The sequence below is a fragment of the Neoarius graeffei genome, chromosome 2 (genome assembly GCF_027579695.1).
Source record: "Neoarius graeffei isolate fNeoGra1 chromosome 2, fNeoGra1.pri, whole genome shotgun sequence".
In the NCBI taxonomy this organism is placed as follows: Eukaryota; Metazoa; Chordata; class Actinopteri; order Siluriformes; family Ariidae; genus Neoarius; species Neoarius graeffei.
The window spans coordinates 1,168,795-1,181,768 of NC_083570.1; the positions used below are offsets into that span (position 1 = coordinate 1,168,795).

A 12,974-nucleotide genomic window follows, 5' to 3' on the forward strand; every position below is an offset into this window, starting at 1 on the left:
ACCGTCTTGAGTTAATCACCCATCGCAAAAACAAGAACGACCCTAATAGTCCCACTTTTGCGAAAGTGCTGTGTTGGAAAAAAAAAAAAAAAAACACTGTTTATATAGACTAGTTTCTTGCATAAACTACTCATTCTATCCCAGGCATTTAGCAGACTCTGAAAAAGTCACATACAAGAAGTGCTTGTGGAAAACAATTCAAGCACACAGGTTACTGGTTAGCACTGTCGCCTCACAGCAAGAAGGTTCCAGGTTCAAACCTCACGGCCGACGCAGGCCTTTCTGTGTAGAGTTTGCATGTTTTTCCTGTGTGGGGGTGCTCCGGTTTCCTCCACAGTCCAAAGACATGCGGCACTGTAATCCGCACAAGCTGTAGTGGTTTCCCAGCCGTAATATATTATCGCTATGGCAAAAGCTAAATAAAAAAAAGTTCAACTAAATAGAGAAAAATAAAGCTCCAAGGGTTAACCCCAGGCCAGATGGTACACAGTCTGGGTTAGTCTCAACCGATATGTGGTTACACAGTGGGCGGTGCTCATTTTCTTTACATAAATAAGACACACAAGAAAATCAACCCTTAATCAATCCGTATATCCTAATTCCTGTCTTAAAAAGAGATTAGAAATAGATATAACATTACAAGCATTTAGAAGACGCTGTTATCCAGACCGACTTACAACAAACCCAGAGCAGCCTGGGAAGCAGTTGGGGTCAGTTAGATCCCTTGCTCAAGGGCACTTCAGCCATTCCTGCCGGTCCAGGGAATCAAACCAGCAACCTTTTGGTCCCAAAGCTGCTTCTCTAACCATGAAGACCATGGCATCTCAAATTTCAACAACAAACCTAACAGTCATGCGTTTGCTTAAAAGCGCTGTGTTGAATTTAAAAAAAAAAACTTCACGTTTCTACAGTATATAATGCCTGTTTTTTTGAATAAACTACTCAGTACTCAAGATATTAGACATAACCTAAAATCCTAACAAACATTTCTTACCATATTGAGTCTTTGATCAGATTTCATCTGACATTCTAGAATTTTCATTGTAAAAATAACTGTAAATATGGAAGTGAGACAAAAATGAGGCAAAACGAGACAATCCAATGCCAATGTGTATAATGTGCAATGTGCTAATTTGCATGCTACAAAAAATTACAAATGGATTTCGTTCAGAATGTTTTTTAATAATAATAATATAAATAGTAATAATAATATCAAACCTACCTGTTCTTGAAGAACTTCCTAAAAAATCACTTACTGCACGACTCACCAGATTATTTTTTCAACTCTGGCTGATTTGCATTATCTTAAAGACAGCAAGTAATTTCTGTAGCAGGCTTATCTCTGGATATAAGCTCCGGCCAAATGCTAAGAGTTATCAGGTGATGCTGTGTTCATGTGATATCAGACATACACTCGCTCATATGTGTGAAGAAATTCGAGCTGATTAGATGTGATGCTTGCATAAGAGAACAGGACAGAATATGTAAGCTGGTGCTTGAGATTAGCGTGTGTTGAAACCATGAGACACTGGAAAAGCTTTCTTTCCATGTGAAATCAGATTTATGAACACTTAATGACTTCGCAAACAGGACGAACGTGTCACTGATAGCAGTGTGTTTGTGTTACGCTGAAGGTAACCACAGCTGTGCTGATTTTCATGAGAACAGCAGCATGGCTGTGAGCATGGTATTGCTTTTATACAACAGTTGTGAAGAAGAAATTATCGAACGACTGACATTTCAGACACAACATGGCCAAATACTTGGATAGAGGATTGCGTGTTGCTATGTTGACACGTAGACTGACTGGAGTAAGCATCGTAACAGTTTTGGTGTCACGATTGTTTCTGAGAATTTTTATGGGAGAACACAGTATCATGAATGTGTGTGCTGGTCTTTGTTTTCTTACTGCAACACGTAGCAACCCAGTAGAATTCTGTGTACACTCTGATCCGGAATAGTCAACAATTAATAAGACGTACAGTCTGGTTCTGGTTGTAAGATGTGACTGCGCTGAGGAGCAGATGAAGATGAATGACATCAGTTATGTTATTATAAAGCAGGAAGCATTCAAGGAGTCAGTCAGGACATGTTCTGGAAGAAATGAGAATGTCGGATTAATTTAAATTAATAATCTTCTGAAATGGAAAATATCATTCCATTGTGGCATGGTGGTGTAGTGGTTAGCGCTGTCGCCTCGCAGCAAGAAGGTCTGGGTTTGAGCCCCGTGGCCGACGATGGCCTTTCTGTGCGGAGTTTGCATGTTGTCCGCGTGGGTTTCCTCCGGGTGCTCCGGTTTCCCCCACAGTCCAAAGACATGCAGGTTAGGTTAACTGGTGACTCTAAATTGAGTGTAGGTGTGAATGTGAGTGTGAATGGTTGTCTGTGTCTATTGCCGCTTTTCCACTACCAACGCGGCTGAGTGGGGCTGTTGGAGTTGCATTTCGACTACAACCATGCTGAACCGTGCTGGCTGGAAGTGGGTTGACACATTGGGTGGAGTTAGCGAAAGTGGCTGGACGTCATGTGATGTCGTTAGGCGGCGCAAACAGTGACATCAGTGAGCTTTTAAGCGGTAGTCTCACGACCCGGATAGTAAACAATAAACACGGAGGACATGGAGTCGTTAGTGTTGCTGGTCTTGGTGCTGTGGCTTGTTGTCACCGACAACGCCAACAGATACTGGCAAGAGCGTATAGATGAGGCGAGGCGCATAAGGCTTCAGAAGTTCTCGTAACTCGTAATCCTTCAGTGCACAGGGGAGTGTCTGCTCACGCCCCTAGCCCCACTCGGCTCGGTTTGGCTCGCTTCAGCCCCACTCCAAAACCGTGCGAGTTTTGGGTGCTAAGCAGGGCTGAAGCGAGCTGAAAAAGGGTAGTGGAAAAGGGCCATATGTGTCAGCCCTGTGATGACCTGGCGACTTGTCCAGGGTGTACCCCGCCTTTCGCCCGTAGTCGGCTGGGGATAGGATCCAGCCCGCCTGCGACCCTGCACAGGATAAGCGCCTACAGATGGGTGTATATATATATATATATATATATATAGGTTTTAATCAGTGACTGTTTGAATAATTTGGAGTTTAGTGTTTGTTTGTTTTTTAAAAAGTAAAAATGTAAACACTTTTTTTGTGAGAAAAGTAGTGTTTGGTGTTTATTTGCCTGATAAAAGTGTTTTAAAAGTAAAAAAAAAAAAAGAATCCTGTGTAATATTTTATTCACATTCGCTTTCACTGTACAACCTGCTCTTGTTAGCAAGCTAATGGCTAAACACCTCAGCGAAAGGAACATACTGATGACGTCAGCGTGCGGTCGGATCAGACCGGTTTAAACCCGTCCCAGGATGAGGCAACACGAGCCAGCCTTCTAGAATGCACAGCGGCACCCGGAACACAAGTCCACCAATCAGAGCGCGGCTGCCGACGTCACTTGGAGGGGCGTTTCCATAACAACGCGAGGAAGGTTAAACAAAACAGGAGCTGCAGCGCGCGCCATAGAAACGCTGAGGCAGACTCTTTCTTTCTTTCTTTCTTTCTTTCTTTCTTTCTTTCTTTCTTTTATTAATCAATAGCAGAGTTTTTCCCATCTCCTCTAATCCCCTCACAGACACACTGATGACGCCACACCCGTAGGTTTATTCATGGCAAAGTCAAAAGTTAAATAACAATTTAATCATAAGCCATGTGCACTGATTAATAACTGTTGATATTTCGTATTTCTACAATAAACATGTCTGCATGTCTATACACTGTACATACAAGGCTAGCTGTTATACTGTCAGTCAGTAATAATAATAATAATAATAATAATACCACATTGTACACTTTGTGTTTGCTGTGATATTAAAAGAACATGATTCTATTTTTACTCTGTTGTGTTTCACTCAGTAGATTTTTCTGGATATAAACACATCCGGGAATTCCTTTCTGCATTGTTTTTGTGTTTCTCAGCTTCAGGGATCAGCAAACTGACATGAGAGAAAAAAACAAAAAACGCAACACATTATTCTGACGTAATGGTCTCGCGCTACTGTCTACAGAGTGATTTCCCATCAGCGCTCCGCCCACACCAGGGCTGTCAGGATGCGATTGCCATATAAGGTAAATGACGCCATGGGATCCCCTGCTTTGGAACGTCAGCCCTTCCTATCAGTCGGAGATTAAAAACAGATGCAATCAGACAGAAAGCTGCCGGGTTACAGGTTTATTCCACAGGAAAAAGTGCGCGTATTCGGTGATTTGTGTCATTTTCAAACCGTTTGTGTTTTTCTTCTTCGTCCCGGCTGAACTCTCTGCCAGAGCAAGCCACGCCCCTTGCCTGCGTCATCAGGGTTTATAAAAGCAGCCTCGCTCCCCAGGCAGCACTTCAACTCCACACACTGCACAGGAACCCAGCAGCAGCAGCAGGAGAAGAAGAAGAGCAGCAGAACCGACAGTTTCACCACAACAGCTCTCATTTCGCGTTTTTTGGATTTATTCCGGATTAAAATAAACCCGTTTGGGTCGAAGAACGCGATGTTTTCCACCATCGGAACCGACCTGACTTACACCAGCATGGCTTCTCCTCTGAACCCTGCCCAGGTATGGACTGCTCCTGTTCAGCTTCACCTAATGTTTTTAGTGTACAGCTTCACTTCTACACGCTCAAAGCAATGCTCTGGCTTTTATTCGTCCTTCTGAAGGACACAGCTTTCAGTTTCATTTAACTTGTAAATCTGGCATGTCTAAAAAAAAAAAATGCATGAACATCTGGAATTGTTGTTGTTGTTATAATCTGATCTGATATGCATGGACTTAAAAAGCTGTTCACATTTGTGCTTCAGGATTTTACGGACCTCGCAGTCTCAGGCTCGTCCTCCTTCGTGCCCACCGTCACGGCCATCTCGTCGAGCCCGGACCTGCAGTGGATGGTCCAGTCCGTGGTCTCGTCCGTGGCTCCGTCTGAGACCAGGGTTCATCCCTACTCCTCCAACATCACCACCTTCTCCAGAGCCAAAATGGTGAAGACTGTGAGCGGAAACCAGGCTCCAAGCACCACCGGCCGCAGGGGCAAAATCGAACAGGTAACTATCCTGACAATACTGTACTGTCCTGTCATATCCAACACGGAACACTCGCATGGACGGAAATTAACTTTTTCCGCCGTCCTTTACAGCTCGCTCCAGAGGAGGAGGAAAAGAAGCGTCTTCGTCGTGAACGAAACAAGATGGCTGCCGCTAAATGCCGCAACAGGAGACGCGAGCTCACAGACACCCTGCAAGCTGTAAGTATTAATAACTATCTCTTTTTTTGAATCGTATCAATGAACAATTATAACGCACAAGGATGAAACTAATGAAGTGTTTTTTTTTCTCACTTCTAAAGGAAACCGACAAGCTGGAGGATGAGAAATCATCCCTGCAGAACGACATCGCCAATCTCCTGAAGGAGAAAGAGCGTCTTGAGTTCATTCTGGCTGCACACCGGCCCATCTGTAAGATCTCGACCCAGATGGACTCGTCCTTCACCGAACCCTGCGTCTCTCCAGCTTCGTCAGAGAGCGCGGTGACCTCTGGACCTTCCACTCAGACCACCACCAATACGAGCGCCACCTCCTCTGTGAAGCTCTCAGACATCGAGTCCACTCTAGAGGCTTCACTCGACCTTCTTACCAAATCCGAGATGGACACGGCGCGGTCAGTGCCAGACGTCGACCTGTGCAGCTCTCTGTACGCAGCTCAGGACTGGGAGCCACTTTACACGCCAGCTAACCTGGACCTGGAGCCTCTGTGCACGCCCGTAGTCACCTGCACACCCACCTGCACGTCGTACACATCCTCCTTCGTCTTCTCGTACCCGGAGAGCGACTCCTTCTCCAGCTGCGGCCAGCTGCACCGTCGCGAAAGCAGTGGCAATGAGCAGTCATCGAACGATTCGCTCAACTCGCCCACCCTGCTCACTCTATAAGGGTGCCAATACTTATTATCATCCTCCTCCGCCTCACATCAACACTGACCTTAAAGACTTAAACAATGCAGGGCTACAGACTCCACTAAGCAATCATTTTTGTTGTTGTTGTTATTACTGTTTATTATTATTATTACATATGAATGAGCCTCTGAAACATGTAGCATGGTTTTTGTGTTTCGTTATGCAGACAATGTGTAGAAAATAAATAAATAACTTCATTTATGGTGCTCGATAAACCGTAACGTGGTCTCAGCAATATTCAGCCACCTGGTGTGAATGTGTGCGTTTTCTTTATCTAGCCGTCGTGCTACTCTGCAAACATTACTTTAAGTTTTCTGTGAAAACATTTGTCTTAACAATAATTTATGGATTTTTAAAAAACTAAACTATTTTTGTACTGGAATGTGACGTGAAAGCAAATTACCTGTTTGCAAAATAAAAAAATATATTAATTGTATGACATTCTTTCTCGTGTGTGTGAGTTGGCGCAAAGTGTTAAATCACAAAGCTGAAATGATGAACTTGTGCAAAGTCTGAAGTGAAACAGTGGTTTTGCTGAAGAACAGTAAATGAAACTTTCCTGATGCGTTATTGCTGAAGTCAGGCGGTGAGGTAACACATCCTTCCCGCAGCATGAACACGTCACGCGTGATCAAACCAGAGGTTTCTGAAACTTTCCTGACCAAAGTGAAGTTGGGAAATTTGTGCGAGATGCTGTTGATTTTGTCCCGCTCGGTCTGGAATTTCTCTTTCCCTTTCCACTCGCGCTCTCTCCGTTACTTCCAACTTCAGTGGAACGAAAAGTGAGACTGAGAATTGATTATGAGAAGTTCATCTGGAAACAGTTTCCTGTTAACAGCTTTCTGATAAGAAACGCAACGAGCAGATATGAAAGGTGACACGACGCTAAATATAACAGAGCTAGCATGACTATAAACAGGTGAACAAATAAACCATACAGCACTTATCCATCAGGGTCATGGGGGAAGCTGGAGCCAACCACAGCTCACTCGAGGTGAGGGGCGGGGTTCACCCTGGACAGTCGATCACAGGGCTCCACAGAGATGAACAACCCTCACACTCACCTACAGGGGACTGAGAGGAGCCAGTCGTCCTGATCCATGTGGACTGTGGGAGGAAGCCCACACAGACATGAGGAGAACATGAGAACTCCACACAGAAAGACCCCAGTCAGACACAAGGTTCCAACCCGGAATCTTCTTCCTCCGAGGCGACAATGAGAACCACCATGCTGCCCCATCAACTAGCCTAGCATGACTGTAAACAGGCGTACGAATGAACTAGCATGTCTGTGAAGATTCTCAATCATCCAGGTCATAGTACACTGTGGGTGGTAGAAATGGGCAACTGGACTTGCTTGAAGATTCTTGAAAACATTTCACCTCTCGTCCAAAAGGCTTCCTCAGTTCTGTCTGACTAATAGGGAGTATCAATCCCTATTAGTCAGAGAGGATAAATATCTGATACTCCCTATTAGTCAGACAGAACTCAGGAAGCCTTTTGGACGAGAGGTGAAACGTTTTCAAGAATCTTCAAGCAAGTCCAGTTGCCCATTTCTACCACCCACAGTGAATGAACTAGCACGACTAACAAGCATTCGAATGAACTAGCATGACTGTAAACAGGCGTACGAATGAACTAGCACGACTAACAAGCATCTGAATGAACTAGCATGACTGTAAACAGGTGAACGAATGAACTAGCACGACTAACAAGCATCTGAATGAACTAGCATGACTGTAAACAGGTGAACGAATGAACTAGCATGACTGTAAACAGGCATACAAATGAACTAGCACAACTAACAAGCATCCGAATGAACTAGCATGACTGTAAACAGGCGTACGAATGAACTAGCACGACTAACAAGCATTCGAATGAACTAGCATGACTGTAAACAGGCGTACGATTGAACTAGCACGACTAACAAGCATCCGAATGAACTAGCATGACTGTAAACAGGTGAACGAATGAACTAGCACGACTAACAAGCATCCGAATGAACTAGCATGACTGTAAACAGGTGAACGAATGAACTAGCATGACTGTAAACAGGCGTACGAATGAACTAGCACGACTAACAAGCATTCGAATGAACTAGCATGATTGTAAACAGGCGTACGAATGAACTAGCATCATAGTAAGCATATTAACAAGTAAAAACAAACAGGGCTGCCAACTTTTCAAAATTCCTTGGAGTGAGATTTTTTTTTTGGGGGGGGGGGGGGTCGATGGCAAAATTTTTCCGCACACCATGCAGTAAGTGGGAATTTTGTATTCAGTTTGATATTCACTTGTCCCCCTGCATTCTGGTGTTTTGTTTGTGGGTCGTCCAGCTGGAGATGGACAATTGGGGGGGGGTGGGGGGGGGTGAGATTTTGGATTTAGTAGATGTTCCTGCATTCTGGTGGATTTTTGGAGTGGCCTGCTGTGCCATACCTACATTCTTACACACCCTGACTTGCCAGGCCTTCAGCTTGTGGCCAACAAAAGCACCAAGTTTTGGCTTAAAAGCCCCCACACTAGAAAACTACAGATGACCGCCAATGTTCCTGTAGCCCTATAGACCTGTGTTTCAGATTTAAAGGCAAGTTCATGTATGAAAATATTTCATCAGCGAAGCCTAAACACCTTCTGAATTGAAACTAAATGTTAAGTTTTTAATAACTGTTGCAAAAAATAAGATTGTCCCTCACTGACTATTCATTATGCATTTAAGGGCTTTCCCCACCACTGGGTTCAGCAGAAGATTGGCATGGGGAAAAATATCAACAGCAAAAGAGCAAATAAAATGCTTAAACAGTAAGCAAAATGTGCATGTGCTACAAGAAACATTAAAATGATTAAGTTTGAACAGTATTGAAACACAAAAAGCTGAACCTTGGCCATAGGTGGGAATGTGCACACAAAGTTGGGCTTAAAAATTTTGGTCATAATTAAATAAGCTATATTAATATATTTCTTATTAATTTATTTCTTATCTATGTTTCTTATTAGTAACAGAGCATTCATCAGGGCCTGTTATCTGACAAATATTCTCTACCTGTCTTGCCCTCTTTGAAACCCTGTCTCCTCAGTATATTGTTCTCTGTCTTTTTTTTAATTATTCACAAGTTCAAGTTCTTTGATATTACAGGTGACCATGCTTTATTTACTTTAACTGAGCAATTACATACATCATAAATAATTAAAAATAAATACCCTGTAAATAAACAATAGGTATGGTGGCTAATGGCTCTTCTTGCATTTGTAATATTATCTCTTACTTGCTTTATTTTACAACATTTCCAGTATGGCTTCAAATAAAGTCATAAAGTATGATAACATACAGTAAACAAACTAAAAATGCGCCTTAATAACCGTGTGCTAAGGAGGTGCTCTCCCGTGCTGCTTGTTGGGGAAGATAGAGGCTGTGGCACGGCAGGAGGCCTATAATGATTTAGCATGCCTAGTACACAGCTCTCGATATGGTATTAAATAGTCTCACAACACTTATAGGCTAACACGATTAAGAAACTTTATATAAGTTCATAATTACGCCAGTAACGCCACACATCGGCGTGCATATGTACAAACCTGTCTGAGACACCCGTCTTCAACTCGGATACCTTCTTCTCCCTCCTCTTCCTCTAAATTGACGGTAGGCAATTATCCAACTTCCGGCGAGTGCAGCATCATTAGATGCGCCACCTACCATAGGGGAGTGTGTACAGAAGGGAACGCCTCTCTGCCTGTTTAGCCGTGCGTAAGGCGTAATTGATCGATCGTAAGTGGTTGGCATGATGCAATGGGTAGCCTAGGTCAGATAGATAAACTAGATTTTTTTCTAGCGTGAGAAATCGGAGGTATGGCGTGTGAGCGTGTGAAAACAATCAAATGTGTGTGTCTCACGCTCACTGCGTGAGAGTCAGCAGCCCAGAACAAAACTTTTCACAGAATGTATATTTTTAAACAGAAGTCTTCTATAAACACGATAAATACGTTAATTACAGAGTTGCTGCTGATTGCTATCGAATTAGCAAACAGAATTTGGACATTTGCCTTCAGACTCTCGGACATCACGCCACAGAGGAACCTTGGCGAGTGGATGGAGTTTGGCTCTGACTTTTTAATCTGAGAAAAACTGATGAAAAAGTAAACTGGGTAATATTTTATCATGAAGTTACCCTGAAACCCGGGCAGATGAATAAACAGTGTTCTCACTCGGAGGTTGGTGTTGAGGAGGAAATGAAATGCAGGACAGGGTTCAGCTCACGTTTCAGAGTGAGTCCTACCACAGCAGAGGCGTGCTTTAGCGAATATTGAGAGGATTTTACTGATAAGCACTCGGGCGTGCCGAGATCAGTTTTTAGTCTGGGTCTAACTTCCTGCTCGTGCAGATTACACAAGAACACCACAAAGAGAAGTGTGTTCATGTGCGCAATTTACGGCACGATGACAAATTGCTGAACACCATCATAGTGCACTCACTTCCTTCCTCTGAGTCCACCAATCACAGCACAGCTCAGATCACCCAAAAAAGGGAGAGAGAGAGAGAGAGAGAGAGAGACGGCATGACAGAGAGAGAGAGCTGGAGGGACAGAGAGACAGACAGACAGACAGACAGACAGAGGGAAAGAGAGAGAGACACAGAGAGAGAGAGAGACAGACAGACAGAGAGAAAGAGAGAGACAGACACAGAGACACAGAGAGACAGACAAACAAAGAGACAGATAGACAGACAGACACAGAGAGAGAGACACACACAGACACACAGAGAGAGAGAGACGGAGGGAGAGAGAGACAGAGAGACGCATGACAGAGAGAGAGAGCTGGCGGGACAGACAGACAGACAGACAGACAGACAGACAGACAGACAGAGGGAAAGAGAGAGAGACAGACAGACAGAGAGAAAGAGAGAGACAGACACAGAGACACAGAGAGACAGACAAACAAAGAGACAGATAAACAGACAGACAAACAGAGAGACAGAGAGAGAGACAGACAGACAGAGAGAGAGAGAGAGACAGAGGGAGAGAGAGAGATGGCATGACAGAGAGAGAGAGCTGGCGGGACAGAGAGACAGACAGACAGACAGAGGGAAAGAGAGAGAGACAGAGAGAGACAGACAGACAGAGAGAAAGAGAGAGACAGACACAGAGACACAGAAAGAGAGACAGACAAACAAAGAGATGGATAGACAGACAGACAAACAGAGAGACACAGAGAAAGAGAGACAGACAGACAGAGAGAGAGAGAGAGACGGAGGGAGGGAGAGAGAGAGAGATGGCATGACAGAGAGAGAGAGCTGGCGGGACAGAGAGACAGACAGACAGAGGGAAAGAGAGAGAGACAGAGAGAGAGACAGAGAAAGAGAGAGACAGACACAGAGACACAGAAAGAGAGACAGACAAACAAAGAGACAGATAGACAGACAGACATACAGAGAGACACAGAGAGAGAGACAGACAGACAGAGGGAGAGAGAGACGGAGAGAGAGAGAGACAGCATGACAGAGAGAGAGAGCTGGAGGGACAGAGAGAAAGAGACAGACACAGAGACACAGAAAGAGAGACAGACAAACAAAGAGACAGAGAGATAGACAGACAGAGAGACACAGAGAGAGAGAGACAGACAGACACAGAGAGAGAGAGACGGAGGGAGAGAGAGAGAGACGGTATGACAGAGAGAGAGAGCTGGAGGGACAGAGAGACAGACAGACAGACAGACAGACGGAAGGAAAGAGAGAGAGACAGAGAGAGAGACAGACAGAGAGAAAGAGAGAGACAGACACAGAGACACAGAAAGAGAGACAGACAAAGAGACAGAGAGACAGACAGACAAACAGAGAGACACCGAGAGAGACAGACAGACACAGAGAGAGAGAGAGACACACACACACACACACACACACACACACACACACACAGAAAGCTTGTCAATAATGTGTGTGTGTGTGTATGTGTGTGTGTGTTTGAAACGCCTCACTGTTTGAGAATGTTATAGCTGAGTAATTACTGTAGCACATTTTTAAAAAGTTTTCCTTGCTGTGTATATTTTGTGTGTTTTGATTACTTCACGTTAATGCTAGTTTGTGTTTAGCGTGTTTACTGTAATGTTACTCGTAGTAACGCGATCATGCTAGTTAATTATACTGTAACCGAATTACTATAATGTTTGTGTGACAGTGAACACGCTAACGAATGAACTCGCATCACTGTAAACATACTAACCAGGAAAAACAAAACTTTTCACAAAAACAAAGTTTACATTTTTAACCAGAAGGCTCATGTAAATAGAGTTAGCATGTTTACTATAATGTTATTGCTGTTCACGATTACTACTGCCTGGTTACGATAATGCTAACAGTGTTTTAGCGATTACAGCTATCCTGTTTACAATCATGCTAATCTATGATTAGCCTTTTTTAGTAGAATGCTGGCTATTACATGTTTTTTCAGAACAGAATCAAACATTTAGTTGTCATTGCTGTGTGGTATTGAGATGGGCGTGTCATCAGGAGTGTACAGGGCGGGGTGTACAGGAGGGAGAAGAGAAAGAGAGAAAGAGGAAGGATTAGATTCTCAGGAGAAGGAAAACAGAAAGAGAGAGATGGGTATGAGGCATTTCAGGACTGAAGTGCTGCTGGAAGACTGAAATAAAAAGAAAGAGAAGCAAAAATGAAACACACACACACACACAGGAGGCAGCAGGCGTGCTGTGTGAGCCGTGACGTACAGCATGGCTTCTCTATTAATACCCCACTCGACCCCAGGGGAGATGCAGCGGTGAGCAGAAATAGCAGGTGCTCGGTTTAACAGCAGCTTCAGCATCAGCAGCAGTAAAATTAGCGCCGTGTGACGACAAACCTGCGTCTCTTCCTGCAGCTCAGAGGAGGAGACGAGCTGAGACGAGATGCACTGTTACATAACTCACCGATTATTCCCTCCGTTTTCTAAAATAATTCTGTAACAGAGCTGCAGGGGCATCAAACTCTGTTATAGTGTCATAAATATATAATAACACTCTC

The 12,974-nt window shown here is 43.9% G+C and overlaps 1 protein-coding gene across 1 annotated transcript; it reads left to right on the forward strand.

The window, feature by feature from the left end:
* The first annotated feature begins 4,377 nt into the window (after positions 1-4,377).
* On the forward strand, positions 4,378-6,387 carry fosab (v-fos FBJ murine osteosarcoma viral oncogene homolog Ab). The gene is made up of 4 exons (XM_060905057.1): positions 4,378-4,576; positions 4,819-5,058; positions 5,151-5,258; positions 5,360-6,387. The coding sequence occupies exons 1-4, from the start codon at positions 4,511-4,513 to the stop codon at positions 5,939-5,941; spliced, it is 996 nt and encodes a 331-aa protein (XP_060761040.1). The 5' UTR covers positions 4,378-4,510; the 3' UTR covers positions 5,942-6,387.
* Positions 6,388-12,974: the final 6,587 nt, after the last annotated feature.